Source organism: Balaenoptera ricei, chromosome 20, assembly GCF_028023285.1.
Source record: "Balaenoptera ricei isolate mBalRic1 chromosome 20, mBalRic1.hap2, whole genome shotgun sequence".
NCBI lineage: Eukaryota > Metazoa > Chordata > Mammalia > Artiodactyla > Balaenopteridae > Balaenoptera > Balaenoptera ricei.
In genome coordinates this window covers 25,714,298-25,733,787 of record NC_082658.1, presented here as the reverse complement: position 1 = coordinate 25,733,787, position 19,490 = coordinate 25,714,298, and the positions used below count along the sequence as shown (strand labels likewise).

Genomic DNA, 19,490 nt, shown 5'->3' with positions numbered 1-19,490 from the left:
CTCCTAGAAGCATCCTCTGAAGGCTTTCAGTGGCTAGCCCTTGGAAAAGGTCGAAGTAGATAGGGGGAAAAAAAAGATGTGGAGGTAGGACCTCTGGATCTTGCTTTCAGCTTTGCCTCTTTGACATAGTATGTCATAAGAAGCCAGTACTTATCTCCTCCCTCATTCCCTGTCTTCTCCATCATTACAGAATCACCAGGAAGACAAAAGCTTCATATCCAGAAAAGTGCGTTGAGCTTTGAAGCAGGCAGGATAAAATAAGATGCCTTCTATGGTCTTTGGCTTTTCATTCTAGCCACCCTTTGAATTTCAGCACAGGGCCTGAAGGGATCCTTAGCAAAACATGGACTAACAAGGGAGGGGAGGAGGCACTCAAGTACTCAAGGGCTTTGCCAGTAAGTGCTGAGAATGACTGGCCACATTCCCTGGGAACAATAAGAATCTTGCTGACTCAGATGCCACCTTTTATTCTGCTAGAAACTGAGGAATTCTGCAAGACTGGAAGATGCAATTTTCAGGGCAGGCTCATGCCCAGCCTTTTTCTCCACAAAACGCAGTGCATAACTAACAAAGGCCGATGGTTCTGGATCTAAATCCCACCTCTATCACTTACTAGAAGGGCGACTGTGGGTGATTAACTGAGTTTCTTTGTACCTCAGTTCCCTCATAAGTAAAGTGAAGATAATAATATTCATCTCATGGGGTTGCTTTAAAGATTAAATGAGTTAATATTTCTAAAGTTCTTAAAGTAGTGTTTGGTTCAAAATAAGGGCTATATTGTAAAATGAAAATATAATGGTGGCATTGGTGTATACAATAAATAACTTATTTAAGTGCCTGGCACATACCAGTGCTTAGTAAACTGTTAGCTCCCTTCCCGCGTCATCCCCAAATGGAAGTTACATTTTTCCCTAGGGCTCATATCCCAAAGAACTTTTCTCAAGCCTAGAAGAGTTTTCCTTCAGGAGGGTGAGAACTAACATCTGGAAATGAAAGAAAAAGAGGCTGGAAAGGGGGTAGGTTATTTGCAGAGGGCTGTGCTGCCAAGAAAAACAGCAGTGTCTTTCTGTAAGGATTCTCCAGACAAAGGAAGAAAGGTTATCAAGAGAAGGATCCAAAGATGGGGAAGGGGGAGGTGGAGAGAGTTGTGCGATTCCCAGGGATCTCTTGTATCTAAGGGACAGTTCCCTGGGGGCACCGGGTTTGGGAAATCGAGGGAGGTCAGGAAGTGAGGGTGCACACAAAGGGCGACCCGGGTTCGGGAGAAAAGCTAGGACAGGAGGGGAGTAAGGAGCTGGGAAAAGAAGGGTCAGTGTGAGAAAGGTCCTGGCATGGGGGGTCTTGAGGATGAGAAAAGGGTGTGAGAATATTTTAGCAGTGAACTCAGTATGGGGCGTGGAAGAGGGTGAGCGATACCTAGACCTGCTGAGAAGCGGTGGGCTATGGAGCCGAGAGGAAGCGGGTGCGGTGCGGGTGGCTTTTGCCACCTGGTAGAACGCCACCACGGAGGGCAGAGGGGGTAGCCCTGGGGAACTGGGCACCGTGGGGGACAAGGGGGACATGTAGAACCTGGTTTTCAGTGGGGAGGCACTAGGAAGCCGCGGCCTGGGGACAGCACCGAGCTTTGGGGCGCTCTTACCCGCGACTTTTACTCTCCCGTCTCGCCCCCGCTCTGCCGCCCGTACCGCTCGCAACCACACTGGTGGGTCCCCTGCTCGAAGGATTAAGGAGACACGCTCCCATTGGCTGCCAGACAACCCGTAACCCCAACCCGCGCCCCTCCTAACTTGGGGTCCGCCCAGCCCTCCTATTTGCATATAGGGCTTTCCAGGCCTTCGACCGGCCCCTGCGGTAGGCTGACATGCCCCTCCTCCCGTTCCCCAGTTAACCGCTCGGAGAAGGAAGCGCCCGAGGTCGTCCCGGGAGACGCCAAGGACGCGGGGACACCGGGCCGCGCTCCCGGCGCGCGAAGCTCGACTACCGCTCACCCAACTCAGGTCCCCGCCCTCCCCGGTCTCTCCCGCCCCCGCGTCCGCGTCCGTCTGGGCCCGCGCCGTCGGGGCGTCGTGCGCAGGCGCGGCTGGAACGTCCGGGCTGACGCACATCAGCAAGTCTAGCTCCGGAGCTCCGGCGGCGCGGGTGGCGCCGAGCTAGGGGCGCCTTGCCCTTCGGGCCTCTGCGGAGGATAAAAAGCCAAAACCGGGAGCAGGAGGCGCCGTGCGGAGAGCACTGGATTGAGACCTAAGTCAAGATGTCAGATTGCTTGTGTAACCTCAGGCAGCTGACGTGACCTGAGGCCTCGCTTCTTTAGCAGTAAAATGGGTATCACAAGCCTGTGATGAACAGCTCAGTCTTATTGAATCATGACTTCTCCTCAGAGTGTGGGGGGTCTTGGCCCTTGCACTGAACTGCCCAGTAAGAGAGAGCCGCCGAGGGCTCAGGGGTCTTGGCTTCTCGAAGTAACACCTTGACTGTCCTCAGGTGGAGAATCAGAGTAGTGACTGGATTCAAATAATTGTGGTTTCCTAACGTTTCCACCTGTCTAAACTCAGAGTCCTGCCTGCAAAGGATTGGCAGCCAGTAGGGCTGTTTCTGCCTGGGTTGATTCAGGATTGGTGAAAGATTGAACAAAGGATAGATTTTAAGGTCTTGAACCATAGTGATTTGGAGAAACTCCCTTATGGATTGAGCCGAGGAGTCTTGTTGCCTGTGTCCATCCCTCTTCATTCTTTTTTTTTTTTTTTTAAAGTTAATTTTTTTTAAGCAGATATTCATTTTTAATCAATCAATTAATTATTTATTTATTTTTGGCTGTGTTGGGTCTTCGTTTCTGTGCGAGGGCTTTCTCCAGTTGCGGCAAGCAGGCGCCACTCTTCATCGCGGTGCGCGGGCCTCTCACTATCGTGGCCTCTCTTGTTGCGGAGCACAGGCTCCAGACGCACAGGCTCAGTAGTTGTGGCTCACGGGCCTAGTCGCTCCGCGGCATGTGGAATCTTCCCAGACCAGGGCTTGAACCCGTGTCCCCTGCACTGGCAGGCAGATTCTCAACCACTGCGCCACCAGGGAAGCCCCCTCTTCATTCTTGAAATTTTTCCAGATGCTTAACTTTATGCCACTGAAATGTAACTGCTCCTGTAAAAAAAGATCATTTAGTCCCAAGGAGTAAGATTTATGTAAGATTTGATCATTACTCTCTACTGAGGGTAGAGCTCTTTTCCAGCAGTTGAGGGGAGACATGTAAAAAGGAGAAACAAGGCCATCTCAGAAAACCTGTAGTCGAAACAACTAAGGAAAGAGGCAAAATCCACATCTCTGACGTGAAGCATGTTGGAGTTAGTCCAGGAGTGTTTCTTAGAGCATGTAAGCTTTTAGCAGATTCATTGGGAACATTCTGGTCAGTGACTATGCCCAGGACTTCATGCTACGCTGTGATAGGATATTGGAGAAACAGCAGGTGAAGGGACTAAAAAAACCCTTCAGGATGGTTTTTACTTTAAGGTGGAAACATTTGAGCTACAGCAGATGCAGAAAGAAATCTTATCTGAACTTCGCTTATCTGAAAAATGCAGAGGTTTACAAGAGCCAGCAGTTACAACCCAGCAACACCCCCACCCCTCCAGGGAGACCTCCAGTCAGGGAGGCACCATCCTGGGATACACGGATATTCCAAAAAAACTGTCTAAATAAGTCTCATCAGAGCCTTCCATCCTTTGAAGCCTTAAACACCCCCCCCCCTTATTAAACTGATGTACAAACCTTAATTCCTAGCTATTGGGGGAGTTACTCACTCTTGACTGCTCTCGTATGCATATAAACTGTTACCTTTCAGACCTAAATTGGTAGAGAAAAGATTTCCTGCCAACACAGGACACCGCCCCTTTACCTGCTGATCTGACCAGGCAGGAGGATAGAGGCAAAGGCATAGCTTAACCCGAAGCAGACACTGAAATCCTGCTACGTGGTACTTAAATTCACACTGGAGGGCCCGAGGTGGAAGCAGCAGCCCATCTGCTGCTCTTCCAGAAAACTCTCTGCCATCCTGTCCTCTTCCCTCTTCCCTTTTCCCTCTTCCCTCCAGGTGGCCCTAGGCCATCTTGCCCTTCCCCCTCTCCAGGGCCTTGGGTACCCAGGTGACCGTCATCGACTGGTCACTCAGCAGATGCTTCCCTAAGACCAACTGTCCCAGCTTGGTTCCCCTCCCCCATCCTGCCTCTTTCTTTCCCCAGTGTCCTACCAATCTGCTCTGGCAAGCTCACACTTTGGTCTCTGGTTCCTCTGGAGTGATATTGTGATGGAAATGAGGGAGAGGATGCAGGAGGGAGCTGCAAAGATTTACAGCTTCCAGAGGGCTTCCATTAAAATCCCTGACAACGGGTTATTTATGAGAGGGTTGGCTGCAGTGGGAGCTAATAGGCCAGAGCCTGGCACTGCTGTCCTTTCAGGGGTGATGACAAGAACAAACACAGGGTGAATAGTAGAGCTGCCCCCACTGTAGAACAAAGCAGGCTTCGACCCCATTGGGCAACCTCTCCAGGGCCAGAGAGTGACAGCCAGGAAATCAGAGCGCATCAACGATTTGTAGCAGACAAACCAGAAACAGAAAAATCCGCATGACAAATACTGAGGGGTTTTCTGAGCCTGGGTGTGAAGGTTGAAGCAGTGTATTGGAGGGTCCTTCCAGTCGTTGCAAAATGTGAACTATGTCCCCTCCTCTTAGCTCCTACTCAGAGGAAAGAGTGTGTGAAAAAATACAGGTCTGAAACTTCTGTTTTCACTTTTTGTTCCTAAGGCACCCACCTGACTAAATAAATAGTAAGACAATAACAAAACCCTCAGAAGGTTGTTTACTCTACAGTTGACACACACTCTGTTTCTCAGTTTGAGATGCTTCCTTTAAGTAATTAATGAAAAAAGAGAGAGTCCTGCCTTTACTCCCCTGAACCAAGGTCCCGCCTAGGAGCCCTCTCTTCCTGTGCCAGTCAAAAGAAAGTCTTGGTATATGTACCAGGGATGAAGTAGGGAGTTGAAATGCTGCAGTGTATTAGGGAATGTTATAGAGCTGTGTCCAGTCACAGAATCAGAAGTCTTGTTAAATCAGAAGAGATCTTAAACACCCTGGTATTTCTCTTGTTTTCAGATGAGGAAAGTGAGGCCCAGAAAAATATGGTGGCTTGGCCAAGGCCTTGCAGGGTTTCATAGAGAACTGCTCCTTCCTTCACACATTCTTAGTACTGTTATTGGTGAAATAGAAACAGAAATTGCTGTCCAGCACCTCTTTTAACGTCTCCCATTTTGGTATGTATCTGGTGGAACTGAGAGAGCCCCTGGGAATGGGGCTACTTGACGAGGGCAATGGAGCTTCCAGGCTTCTGGGTTTTCTTTGGTTTTTTTGTTTTGTTTTTAAATTTATTTATTTTATTTATTTTTGGCTGTATTGGGCCTTTGTTGCTGCACGGGCTTTCTCTAGTTGCCGCGAGCAGGAGCTGCTCTTTGTTGCGGTGTGCAGGCTTCTCATCGTGCTGGCTTCTCCTGTTGCAGAGCACGGGCTCTAGTTGTGTGGGCTTCAGTAGTCGTGGCTCGTGGGCTCTAGAGCGCAGGCTCAGTAGTTGTGGTGCTCCGGCTTGCTCCGCAGCATGTGGGATCTTCCTGGACCAGGGCTTGAACCATGTCCCCTGCATTGGCAGGCGGATTCTTAACCACTGCACCACCAGGGAAGCTCTCCAGGCTTCTGTTTTTATCTTGTCCTTCTTCATCTTCCCTCTGCCTTCTGGGGAAAACAGCTTTCCTTGAAAGGAGCTATTCATGGTTGTTTTTAGGGCACCCTTTTCTTGGCATAGATGCTCTTAGAAATAAGTTCCATAGAAAGTGCCCTGACTGCAGCTGAAATAACAGGCACATTACTTGAACAATTTCTATGTGCAAGGCAGTTTGCTGGGTGCCATGGGAGACACCCAGACACATGCACTTATAAGTTCACTGCATGTAGCAAAGGATCCTCTGCAAAGTTGCCTTTTTATTTTTCTTCAGAGTGCTTGGAACACTCATTTCCCACCAACACTTCTTTTTGGTGGGCCAAACAATATTTGTGTGTGTGACATAGGTATATAGTATGGAGTCCTCTCACTTACACATTGGTATCATTTTATAGGGTAAAAATAGTAATGATAGTCAAATTCAAGAATTACAAAGCAGTTAAATAGATGCAGAATCTTTGCTTTTTAAAAACTGTTTAGGGAATTCCCTGGCATTCCAGTGGCTAGGACTCTGTGCTTCCACTTGCAGGGGCATGGGTTCAACCCCTGGTCAGGGAACTAAGATTCCGCATGCTGCACAGCACAGCCAAAAAAGAATATAAATAAATAAATCAAAGTTGTTTAATGCATAACCTAAATATTCAATGGTTAGAGAATGGGGAAGTAAACTGTGGTAGAACCACTTATGTAACAACAACCAAAAACAAAAACAAAAACAAAAACCAATCATTATGAAGTTTTACAGCAGTATAAAAGAGTTTTTAACCTAATAGTAGTAAGTGAAAAGTAATTTTATAAAGGCTATGACTATAATTATGTCAAACATGTATTTGTATGCATTAAAATTTTGAAATACTAAGAGAATGTTCACCAAAAACAGTAAAACCGGGGCTTCCCTGGTGGCACAGTGGTTAAGAATCCGCCTGCCAATGCAGGGGACACAGGTTCGAGCCCTGGTCCGGGAAGATCCCACATGCCACGGAGCAACTAAGCCCGTGTGCCACAACTACTGAGCCTGCGCTCTAGAGCCCGCGAGCCGCAACTCCTGAAGCCCGGGCGCCTAGAGCCAGTGCTCTGCAACAAGAGAAGCCACCGCAATGAGAAGCCTGCACACTGCAACGAAGAGCAGCCCCCGCTCACCGCAACTAGAGAAAGACCGCGCATAGCAACAAAGATCCAATGCAGCCCAAAATAAACAAAATGAAATAAATTAATTAAAAAACAAACAAACAAACAAAAATGGTAAAAGCATGACTTATACTGGTATAAAAGTGAATGCATATTAAAGATGTTATTTAACTTATTCACTGAAGATAGTCAGATAGTCAGATCGTCCAGCTGGTTCAAAAAAAGCAGCACAATTTGATAAAAAGAATTGCCAACACAAATAATCAATAACCAAACTATAATAGGAATATAAAAGAGTTGTATTTGAGCCAACCAGGAGACAACCTCTCAGATAACTCTGAGGAACTGCTCTGGAGAAGCATGGTTTTCAGCACAGTTTTATATCTTGTCAGAACAAAGAACATCAAACAAGTCAGGGATACATTCCTTCAAGGTTTCCAGGGAAAAAAAAAACAGATCAACATGTACACAGCAAGTCAGTATGGCCTTGGCACCTGGGAAGGGAGTCTTATCATCAGAAGAGTACCAGCATTGGTGTCCCAGGAACTTTATTTTTAACATGGATATACTTTATTTCTGGTCAATGTCCCCTTTTCTTTAATGAGTAAAGCAGATGCATAATGTATGTTTGATAGGCCACAAACAGTCTGTATTAGTTAGCATAAAATTCAACTTAAATCATCTATAAGCCAGAATGACTTCCCCATACCTCTATATGTGAAAATTTCTTCCATTATTTCCCCCTTTTGATTGTAAATCTTTTGATAGAAAGCACTGATGATCAAAATATTTGTCCCTCAATTCCGGGGCGGTTGCTGCCTGCCCTGGGTCCATCGTGTCCCTCGGTGCTAGGCCTCCTTTTTTGTTTGTTTGTTTATATATGTATAGAGATTTCCCTAGTTATCTACATTGGGGAGAAACTAAACAGACATAGTGAACAGAATAGAGGTAAATGCTGATGGGGAAACATTTTATAGGCTATCCATTTTATCAATTATATCAAATTGTCATACAGACATTGTTCATGTGCTTTTAGCAGTAGGCTTAAAGAAAGCAGTGATACATGTCATGAATAGCTTGATAGCTAGGAAAAGAATAATAATACATACTATGACAATGATTCAGATAATTGTCTATAAAGCAAAGTGGAAAAATTATCTGTTCCTAAGGGGAACCAACTAGATAGATCATTTAAAAGGTCAGTTTTTCTTACATCTTATAACCATTTTGCCTTTTGGGAAATCTTTTCTAGGTATGTCTCTACTTCTCCAGAGGTATCAGTATAAGTGCAACAAGTGGTATGAGCAATAACACAAATACCTCCTTGGTCAGCCAGTAGAAAATCTAAGGCAACTCTGTTATCTAATGCTACGTGGGCTAAGGAGATTAGGGATGTCTTTTGTGCAGCAGTGCTTTTTGCAGTCTCTGGCTATTTGATCAATGGTGGCTGATAGATTTCTGATTACATATAGTCCTGCACTAGGAATTAAGATTCCCAAAAGATTTTGCCACGTGGTATCTTGGTATCCTGCTAACGTGGATCTCTTGACTCTGTAATGGGAAGAGAAAGGAAGTTCATCTGTTTCCTTGTGTATAGACAATGGGGTAACATAATATCCCAGTAAGCAAAAACCTCCTATCTGCCAGCTATTAAGACATTTATGTGCCCATCCTTGGGAAGGTGGGTCATTTCCAATACCACATATGAGACAAAACCTGGAGGGGCACAAGTGATCCCTCCCAGAGTGCTCTCATTGATAACCTCATTAACTGGAAGTTTTTGTTAACAGGGTATTAAACCATGGGTCATTTCTCTTGCAGGCTTTCCAAAAGCCATCAATATGGTATTTGACATAAGGGAGTTATGGGCATAATTTACTTATTTTTTTCTCTTTAAGACATTTGTTTATTAAGTAAGGGATGGAGTGAAGGGATCCTAGGGCAAGTTGTGTCCAGTCTCTAAGGATTGAGGACAGTATCAGACAAGGGATGGACACGTTAATATGTTGAAGAATTTGAACCTGAGAGGTTAGGCCAGAGGGAGGTAGGTCTAGGTAAATGGTAATGTTAGGAACATATTAAAAGTTGGTGACAGGAATTATGAGGGACCTATATTGATCTTGTATTGACTGGGGAATTTGATGACAGATCCAACAATTGGTTAGATTACCCCAGTAGCTATACTCTGTGACAACTTTACTAAAGAATTTTCTTTCCATCCTGAATATTGGGGCAAAAGTATAGCTAGAAGTAAAACAATAATTTTCAATTTTGATAGGGAGACAAACATTTAGTAAACAGTACAATTGAATTAGTAGGATGAGTCTCACAAGCCTGGTTCGGATTCTTGTGTCAGCAGTCTACCACCGATGTTGTCTTCTTGTCCTGGTGTGGGTGTTGTTTGAGGTCAGCAATCCTTTTTATAGACCATTCCAGTACAGAAGCCCTTCTTAAGTGGGAAATATGAATTTAAGAGTAAATTCCCTTCACTTTCACTGCGTGTGAACTACTTAAGTATACCTGATAAGGGTCCTTCCAAATAAGTTGGAGGGAGACCTTTAAATGATGTCTTTTCCAGTATGCATAATCCCCTGGTTGCAGGACATGGAGCATCTGGTCTTCATCCAAAAAAAGTTTACTATGATCAGCTTCAGAAACAATCTTAGGGGCTTCCCTGGTGGTCCAGTGTTAAGAATCCGCCTTCCAATGCAGGGGACACGGGTTCGATCCATGGTCAGGGAACTAAGATCCCACATGCTGTGGGCCAAATAAGCCCTCATGCTGCAACTACTGAGCCCACGCACTCTGGACCCCACGCACCGCAACCAGAGAGCCTGTGCACCACAACAACTGAGCCCATGCACTCTGGAGTCCGAATGCCACAACTAGAGAGCCTGCGCACTGCAACTACTGAGCCTGCATGCTCTGGAGCCCAAATGCCACAACTAGAGAGCCCATGCGCTGCAACTACTGAGCCCCAACACTATGGAGCCTATGCCACAACTAGAGAGAAGCCCCTCACGCCGCAATGAAAGATCCCACATACTGCAACTAAGACCCGATGCAGCCATAAATAAATAAATAAATAAATAAATAAATAAATAAATTTACAAAAAATAAAAAGAAACAATCTTAGAATATCCTTTTAATAATTTAATTAAACTTTACAATAATGTAACATAGCAACAAAGAGGTTATCTAAGATGTAGGAAGTATATACAAAACCTCAATATCCACAAAGGTATATTATTGAAACATAATTTTTCTTTCTAAATTATCCTCATTTATACCAAATGTAGTCAAGTTAAGATTAATTTGTTTGCAAAATAAGTCTGGTTTCAATAAACTTGGCATGATTATTTACATAAGTGTAATTGATCATATAGCCTCTTTTAAACTTGTCTTTGCTGGAACTTTTTAAAGGCATCTCAAGGCCAGGAAATCCATGCCAAGCACTTGGCCATCAGATTCCACCTGCAATACCTACAGGTTTAAGTGGATTCCTCCCTTCTCAGGGTCCAAAATATCTTGACGTTCTTGCATCTGCCAGGAAGTGGCCTTCCTTATTCACTTGGAAAGGCTGCTGAGAACCTAAGAGTTTCCAAATTCTGGAGGGATCAGGTAGAAAGAAAAGATAAATGCTTCAATTCTGCTTATAAAGGTATAATTTACCAAACTGCTACAAGCCATACTTAGCTTAAGGGGAAAAGTTCCCTTATATCTGGAAAACAAAGATTAAAAGCCAGTAGTATTCCAGATAAAAAGTCACAAAAATCATAATCATATTTACCAATTAGTCAAATCCCATGTAGCTGATTTCTGTTCTGCTTGAGTTTAGTTTTTCCTTTAGTTTTGTTGACCATGCCTGGTGATTGAGGATGATAGTGACAGTAATAATTTTAAGAAGTTTGTAAGGTTTTTTTTAAGATTCCTATGATTGGGAATTCCCTCGAGGTCCAGTGGTTAGGGCTCTGTGCTTCCACTGCAGGGGGCACGGGTTCGATGCCCAGTCAGGGAACTAAGATCCCGCATGCTGTGCAGCACGGTCAAACAATTAAAAAATAAAAAACAAAAAAATTTTTATTTTTAAAAATAAAAGATTAAAAGAAGACTCCTATGATTTGCCCAGGGAAGTGGGTGCCTTGATCACTGGAGATTGTGGAAAGCATACCCCACATGGGAAATACATTTTCTAACAGTTTCTTTGTCCTTGGGAGGATGTCAGCTTTGCAGCAAGGGAAGGCTTTAACCCATCAAACAAAAAGGGGGTTGCCAGGGAGCCAGGAAGAGCCACGCAGCTGTATTGGGTTTCCCGTAGCCCCAACTGTTTAATTTACAGCTATTGTTTACCCATCTTAATTCCTCTGATTTGGGAGCAGACTGTTGTCATGTTACAAAGACATCAAGATGGCAAAAGTCTGACAGCAAGGGGTTCATTTTTGTAAAAGCAGAATGGACTTTATCTACACGTGCCATAACCTTTACAGATTCTGTTGTTCTTGCCTTTGTATGAAAGTCAGCTAGAGCATTTCCCTAATACTCCGGTTCAGTCCCTTTAGTGTGAGCCTCAATTTTGATGACAAATGACATTTTTATATGAGGACATATAAGACTTCCAGGAGGGACTTCCCTGGTGGTCCAGTGGTAAAGAATCCACCTTCCAATGCAGGGGACACAGGTTCGATCCCTGGTCAGAGTACAAAGATCCCACATGCCACAGGGCAACTAAGCCCGCCAGCCACAACTACTGAGCTTGTGCGCCTCAACAAGAGAGCCCGTGTGCTGCAAACTACAAAGCCAACGCTCCCTGGAGCCCGCATGCCACAACTAGAGAGAGAAAACCCACACACCACAACTAGAGAGAAGCCCCCGCACCACAACGAAGACCCCACATGCCACAACTAAGACCTGAAGCAGCCAAAAAAAAAAAAAAAAAAAAAAGACTTCCAGGAATTTCACATAATTTCTGGAATGTTTATAATATATATTTATATAGGCATAACATAAAGAAGGCTTAATGTTACCTTTTATTTGACAATGCTTCCCATGTAATTTAACATACCAAATAAACCCAATTAGTTTAATGACTCTCTTTGAGACACTTTAGGACAAAATTACTTTCTTTTCCCTTAACAAAATTCATTTCCATTCCTCATACCATTTTTTTTTGGCTGCATTGGGTCTTCGTTGCTGCACGCAGGCTTTCTCTAGTTGCGGCGAGCAGGGGCTACTCTTCATTGCAGTGCGTGGGCTTCTCATTGTGGTGGCTTCTCTTGTTGCAGAGCATGGGCTCTACGCATGCGGGCATCAGTAGCTGCAGCACGTGGTCTCAGTAATTGTGGCACACGGGCTTGGTGGCTCCGTGGCATGCGGGATCTTCCCAGACCGGGGATCGAACCCATGTCCCCTGCATTTGCAGCTGGATTCTTAACCACTGTGCAAGCAGGGAAGTCTCTCCTCATACCTTCTTTTACTAAAAACACACACCTATTTTCCTTGTATACTGAAATGTTTCCCATATTATTTCTAGTAGCTTTAATTACATATGTATTATAATTTTTAGCCCTTAAAAAACCTTAGTTGCTAGATTAAGAAACCAAGAAGCAAGCAACTGTAAACTGTTTGTCATACCAACATTTCCTGATTGGCAAACTTATGAATATATTCCCAAACTTCTAGAAACATACATTTTCTCTTCCAATAAACCCAAACATCTAAGAAGACAAAGTAGGTAAACTTAGACTTGCTTAGCAATTAATGTTTTAGTATTTTATCTTAATTGGAAATGATCTGGATATTCAATGAGTTCCATTATTTAAATTAATTTAGCAAAACCCAAAAATCTGGAGAACCTATTTTTAAGTAGACATACCAGGGAGATCCCTGGTGGTCTAGTGGTTAGGATTCTGGGCTTTCACTGCTGTGACCTGATCAGGGAACTGAGATCCTACAAACAGCATGGTGTGGCCAAAAAAAAAAAAAAAAAAAAAAAGACATACCATAAAATGTAATTATTCTCGGGACTTCCCTGGTGGCACAGTGGTTAAGAATCCGCTTGCCAGGAGCTTCCCTGGTGGCGCAGTGGTTGAGAATCTGCCTGCCAATGCAGGGGACACGGGTTCGAGCCCTGGTCTGGGAGGATCCCACATGCCGCGGAGCAACTGGGCCCGTGAGCCACAATTGCTGAGCCTGCACGTCTGGAGCCTGTGCTCCGCAACAAGAGAGGCCGTGATAGTAAGAGGCCCGCGCACTGCGATGAAGAGTGGCCCCCGCTTGCCGCAACTAGAGAAAGCCCTTGCACAGAAACGGAGACCCAACACAGCCAAAAATAAATAAATAAATAAATTAATTAATTAATTAAAAAAAAAAAGAATCCGCTTGCCAATGCAAGGGACACGGGTTTGAGCCCTGATCCAGGAAGGCCCCACATGCCATGGAGCAACTAAGCCCTTTTGCCACAACTACTGAAGCCTGTGTGCCTAGAGCCTGATCTCTGCAACAAGAGAAGCCACTGCAATGAGAAGCCCGTCCACTGGAACAAAGAGTAGCCCCCGCTCGGCACAACTAGAGAAACCCCACGAGCAGCAACAAAGAGCCAACGCAGCCAAAAATAAATAAATAAAAATTAAAAATGAATTAATTCATTAAAAAAAGAAAATTTAATTATTCTTAATCACCTAAAAACTCTTATCCTATTTGTCTCTATTTTATTACTTACGAAAATATCATCATACCAAGTTAATTTTCTTGTTGACAAGTTTTATAACAGAGATAACATAAGTTTATTGACTTTCAGTAAACCCAGGCACATTAAAAGTATTATATTTAATGTTGATGACTCCAAAGACATGCCTGTATTAATAAAACCAACAACTTAAACTCGTTTTCATTCATTAAAGATTAATCTTAGATCATGTGATCCCTTAAAAATTGGGGTTAGTTTTTTGCTACATGTAGAAATATTTGATTTGTAAGTGCTTACTTTTAAGTCAATTAAATAGAGCTCTTTTACAAATTAATTTTGATAATATCATCTGGAGGTAGAAACATCATATTTATAACACACACACAAGACACACGTATATCCACATAGACACACACAGAGATCTCATAGTTTTCTTGCTTGAGTTTAAAAGGCCTCTCCCCTCCCTTTCCCCCCACCTGCCCTTTTGTTTTCCATTTTAGTTTCCAGTAATTGAGCCAAGGCTGTAGTCTCAGGCAATGTGGGCTGTGTTTGCATTTCAAGGACATGACAAGAGTTATAACTTCAAGTTTTCTCCTAGAAGTACTTTTGTTCTCTCAGGGTAAGAATTTTGAAAAGATGTTTTATCAAGCCAAATTTCTTTAACTGCACATGCAAAAACCAGTCCTGGAATGTCAAAAGAGCTCCATCCTGGCCATTTTAGGGTTAGATAAGTACTTGCAAGTATTGGCTCCGTAACTGTACATGAAGCCAACAGTTCCAGTGGGTTGCTGTCTGTCTGGGAGCTGATAGGTTTTAGAAGCATAGTTTCCCACTTTTTTTTTTTTAAAGTTTAGTTTTACTATAAAGTACACATCTTTCCAATTTTAAGCTACATTTTTAAAAAAAGGTCAGCCGACCTAGTTCACTCCAAAGTTCCTTCTAGGTCCCTTGCTTAGAAATTCTCCCTAGGTACCTGCCTAGGAATTTCCCCCTAGGTCCTTTTGTCTAGGAATTCTCCCTAGGTTACTTTCACCTAGAAAATGAACTGTTACCCCCTTAAGACTACAAATCTTAAGATAACAGCTCAAATAAAAGTCGCAGACCATTACTTAGTAAAAGGATATCCAGATATCAGGAAAAACTCACCAAAGCATCTGAAGAGTGCTGTGAAGCAGGGGTGGAGGGTGGGAGTCTCCTCAGGGAGCTTGGTACCAAGCACCAGCACAAAGTAGCATCCACGTGACCTCAGGCCAGTTTATCTGATATCCTGCCAACGACTCCAAGCATTGTCGATGTAAATAATTAATAACCAAACTATAATAGGAATAGAAAGGAGTTGTAGTTCAGCCAAACGGAGGACTATAGCATAGGACACAGCCCCTCAGATATCTCTGAGGAACTGCTCTGGAGAAGCATGGTTTTCAGCACAGTTTTATATCTTGTCAGAACAAAGAACATCAAACAAGTCAGGGATACATTCCTTCAAGGTTTTAAAAAAAAAAAAACCAGATCAGCATGTACACAGCAAGCAGTATGGCCTTGACACCTGGGAAGGGAGTCTTATCATCAAAGGAGTACCAGCATTGGTGTCCCAGGAAGGGAGGCGTTTAATTTTTATTTTTAACATGGATATTTTTTACTTCTGGTCAATATAACCTTTTCTTTGATGAGTAAAACAGATGTATAATATATGTTCAATAGGTCACAAACAGGCTGTTTTAGTTAGCATAAAATTCAAGTTCAATCATCTACAAGCCAGAATGATTTCCCCATACCACAATATGTGAAAATTTCTTCCATTAGAATATTGAAAGGAGTGACTTCCCTGGTGGTCCAGTGGTTAAGAATCCGCCTTCCACCGCAGGGGATGCAGGTTCGATCCCTGGTCGGGGAACTAAGATCCCACACGCGCTGGGCAACTAAGCCTGCATGCCACAACTAGAGAGAAGCCCACACGCCGCAACGAAGAGCCCATGCGCCGCAACTAAGACCCAATGCAGCCAAATAAATAAGTAAATACTTTAAAAAATATATATTGCAAGGAATTGCAAGCAGAGGTAAAACTGATTTTTTTCCACAAGGAAAGGAGGGAAAACAATCAAGCCTCTGTCAGACAAGTCAGAAATTACTTGTCCACAAATTACTTAAAATTTACAGAATTGTGAAATAATTCCCGTAAAATCAATTTGAATCAGCTAATTAAAGGAAGGGTGTGCAACACACACATTTTTCTCTACAGATGGCAGTCTTAAAAACATGGGTGGGATTATGGAAATTTTTTTTTAGTTTATTTAATGTAATTTAAAAAAACAAATATATCCCTCCCCAATTTTTTTTTTAACATCTTTACTGCCAAATTTTTAACAGGACATTCCAAAGCACCTTTAAATATTAACACCCCCTGAAGTGCTTAGTAGGTGATTTGATTTGCCAGAACATTTTAGAAACAGATAGTTAATTTAAGGCATACCTGGTTCCTGCTTCTCTCTCTTTTTTTTAAATTTTATTTGTTTATCTGTTTGCGCTGGGTCTTAGTTGCGGCATGTGGGCTCCTTAGTTGTGGCATGCAAACTCTTAGTTGCAGCATGAGTGTGGGATCTAGTTCCCTGACCAGGGATCAAACCCAGGCCCCCTGCATTGGGAGCACGGAGTCTTATCCACTGCACCACCAGGGAAGTCCCTGGTTCCTCTTTCTCCTGAGGTTTATAAAATACCATACTTGACCTAATTAATAGTCTCCTTCTTCCCATTGATTACTCATTCCTTCTCTTTCTCAAACCTGGGCATACAAGCTATCTCTGCTTTGTAAGTCATCAAATTGCAGAGTCTCTAAATGGTTACAGAGACAGCAATCTTCAGGGATAAAAATTCCTCTCACCTTCCTTTTCCATGGAGTCGAGAGTCCAAAGGCCAGAGGAGCCATTGCTACTGTAAAGGACTGGGCAGGGCTGGAGCTGAGGGCAAAGGTCAAAGTAGCAGCAGCTACTTGGGCACCTTCTCCAAGGTTGCCCCTGCTTCTCCTTCCCAAAGTCCACACCCCAGCCACCCAGATGCTGCAGATCTGCACTAGCCAGGACAATGACCACATAGACCTAGTTAAATTTACATTAAAAAAAAATCCAGTTTCCAGTTGTAATAGCCATATTTCAAGTGTTCAGTACCCACATGTGGCGAGTGGCTACTGGATCAGATAGTGCAAGTAGCGAACATTTCCATCATTGCAGAGAATTCTACAGGACAGCACCACTGCAGATGACCACTCCCTCCCTCCATCTCAGATTTCTCTCCCATCACTTTTTCTGCCTGTCACGTTTGTTATTCAAATAAATCAAGCGTCTGACAAAGACTCTCTCTTTGACCAAACTCCAGTTAGGCGCCTCTGAGCACTTTTCTCAACTAGGTCTCAACCTTCGGCTTCTGTGTCTAATCCTTGCCAAGTCCAGTTTTAGCAAAAATCTTAAGTCAATTTAGAGGGAATCCTCCACCCCTGATATCTGATCCATCCCTAGCTTGCCCTCAGCAAAAATCCTATTTAGTCAGTTTAGCAAGAATCCCCACTACCCTTGGTGTGTCCTCTTGGTAATTTTTCATCTACTGACCCCCTCACTCTGCTTAATGGCTATAAATTCCTACTTGTCCTTATTGTATTTGGAGCTGAGCACAATTTCTCTCCCCTGTTTTAATGTTCCTATTGCAACAGTTCTGAATAAAGTCTTCCTTACCATTTAACAGGCTTCAGAATAATTTTTTCTTTAACACCTCTTCTATGAAACCTTCCTTCTTGCCCCTAGGAAAAATTAATTCTCTTCTATCTTAGCACCACGTCAATTCCTCTTCTAAAGCCAATATCGTGGTATTAAACTCATTTATGTGTTTGTCTTCCCTTATGGATTACTGAACTCTCATGAAGAGTATAGTGATTAAGAGTACACTTGAGTCAGAATGCTGGGTTCAAAGTCTTCTAATGGCACTTACTAGCTGTGTGAGCTTGGGCAAGTGACTTTATTTCTCTAAGCCTCAATTTTATCATCTGTAAAATGGGGATAATAAAAGTGCTTCTCTTGTAAGAATTAAATGAGATAACACACTGTGTCAGGCACAGAGTAATTACCCTAATCCCCAGTCTTCATTCAACTCCATACCTGGAAGTTGAAGATAAAAGTGGAAGATTTTCTCTGTAGGTCTGAATATAAATTCCCATTTCTTCAATATTCAGTTATAAAGGGTTGTACTTGCAGGCTTCCCTTGACACTTCTACTGGAAATAAATAAATCAGACTAATTAACCTTTTTTTTTTTTTTCATTCTGTGCTGTCAAATTTAGCTCCCCAAGCTATCAACAAAACAACCTATTGATAAGACAAAAGTGTGTTTATTCTTACTGCAGTAAGGAAGACTAGTATCTTGACAGAGTTGTAGTAGTGGCCAACAGGAGGCAGGACAAAGTAGTAGTATTTATTGAGAATTTGAAGATTGGTTGGAGGCGGGGCGGGGGGGCGGGAATCTTTCAATGCAGGTGCGGGGGCGCATGAGTTGATTAGAATTGGGCAAGGGTCATGATAAAATAGTTTAGGATTGGAGGACACAGCAAGGATTTTGAGGCCAGCGGTTCTAAGAGTCTTGGAGTGTACAGAATTGTCAAGTGATACTTCCTATTGAAAAGCTGATGGTTCTTTTAGGAAGTTCTTAAAATGAACAATGGATTTATTTGCATTTTTAACTTCCAGGCAAGAGTGTTAATAGTTGTCATATTAACATAGACAGTAAGCTGTGTGTGTGTAGGAGGAGTCAGTTCTCAGTGCCTTTAAGAAAGCTAATAAGTAAAATTAATGGAAATATATCCAAGATTCTAAAGTCACCCCTGTAGATAGAGTTTTAAATGGAAGAGTATTATTTTGGTAACTCAGAAGGTGATCTGGGGCTTCCCTGGTGGCGCAGTGGTTTGGAATCTGCCTGCTAATGCAGGGGACACGGGTTCGAGCCCTGGTCTGGGAAGATCCCACATGCCACGGAGCAACTAGGCCCGTGAGCCACAACTACTGAGCCTGCGCGTCTGGAGCCTGTGCTCCGCAACAAGAGAGGCCGCGATAGTGAGAGGCCCGCGCACCACGATGAAGAGTGGCCCCCGCTTGCCGCAACTAGAGAGAGCCTTCGCATGAAACAACGACCCAACACAGCCAAAAAAGAAATAAAATAAATAAATAAAGTAGCTATTAATTAAAAAAAAAAAAAAGAAGGTGATCTGAACTTTCAGTAGAAACCCCACTCCCAGGTTTACTCATCATTTCCCACCATCCTTTCACCTCAGTTGAGTGCCACCAGTCTTGTGAGAAGGCAGGATTAAGAATGCTCATTCTCCTGCCTGAAACCTCAAGTGGCTTCAGGGGCATAAATCCCTGGTTAGCTGACATGGAAAACTTTCTTTCCAGATTTAGACAGATGCTACTCCTTGGAGAAGGGGCACTTCTGAATTTAACCTTCCACAGACAGCGTGTTCAGTGTTAAGAAATAATTATCCTGGGCTTCCCTGGTGGCGCAGTGGTTAAGAATACGCCTGCCAATGCGGGGGACATGGGTTCAGGCCCTGGTCTGGGAATATCCCACATGCCTCAGAGCAGCTAAGCCCGTGTGCCACAGCTACTAAGCCTGCGCTCTAGAGCCCGCGTGCCACAACTACTGAGCCCGTGCACCACAACTACTAAAGCCTGCGCGCCTAGAGCCCATGCTCCGCAATGGGAGAGGCCACCGCAATGAGAAGCCTTCACACCGTGATGAAGCCCGCGCACAGCAACGAAGACCTGACACAGCCAATAAATAAATAAGTAAAATAAATTTATAAAAAAAGAAAAAAGAATACGCCTGCCAATGCAGAGGACACGGCTTCGAGCCCTGGTCCGGGAAGATCCCACATGCCACGGAACAACT

The 19,490-nt window shown here is 43.6% G+C and overlaps 1 protein-coding gene across 1 annotated transcript in view; it reads right to left on the bottom strand.

Annotated features, from left to right (window-relative positions):
• TTLL6 (tubulin tyrosine ligase like 6) overlaps positions 1-1,743 on the bottom strand; it is a 34,458-nt gene extending 32,715 nt beyond the window's left edge. The window contains 1 exon segment of the mRNA XM_059906417.1: positions 1,640-1,743. Within this exon segment, the coding sequence (XP_059762400.1) occupies positions 1,640-1,743 (104 nt within the window).
• Positions 1,744-19,490: the final 17,747 nt, after the last annotated feature.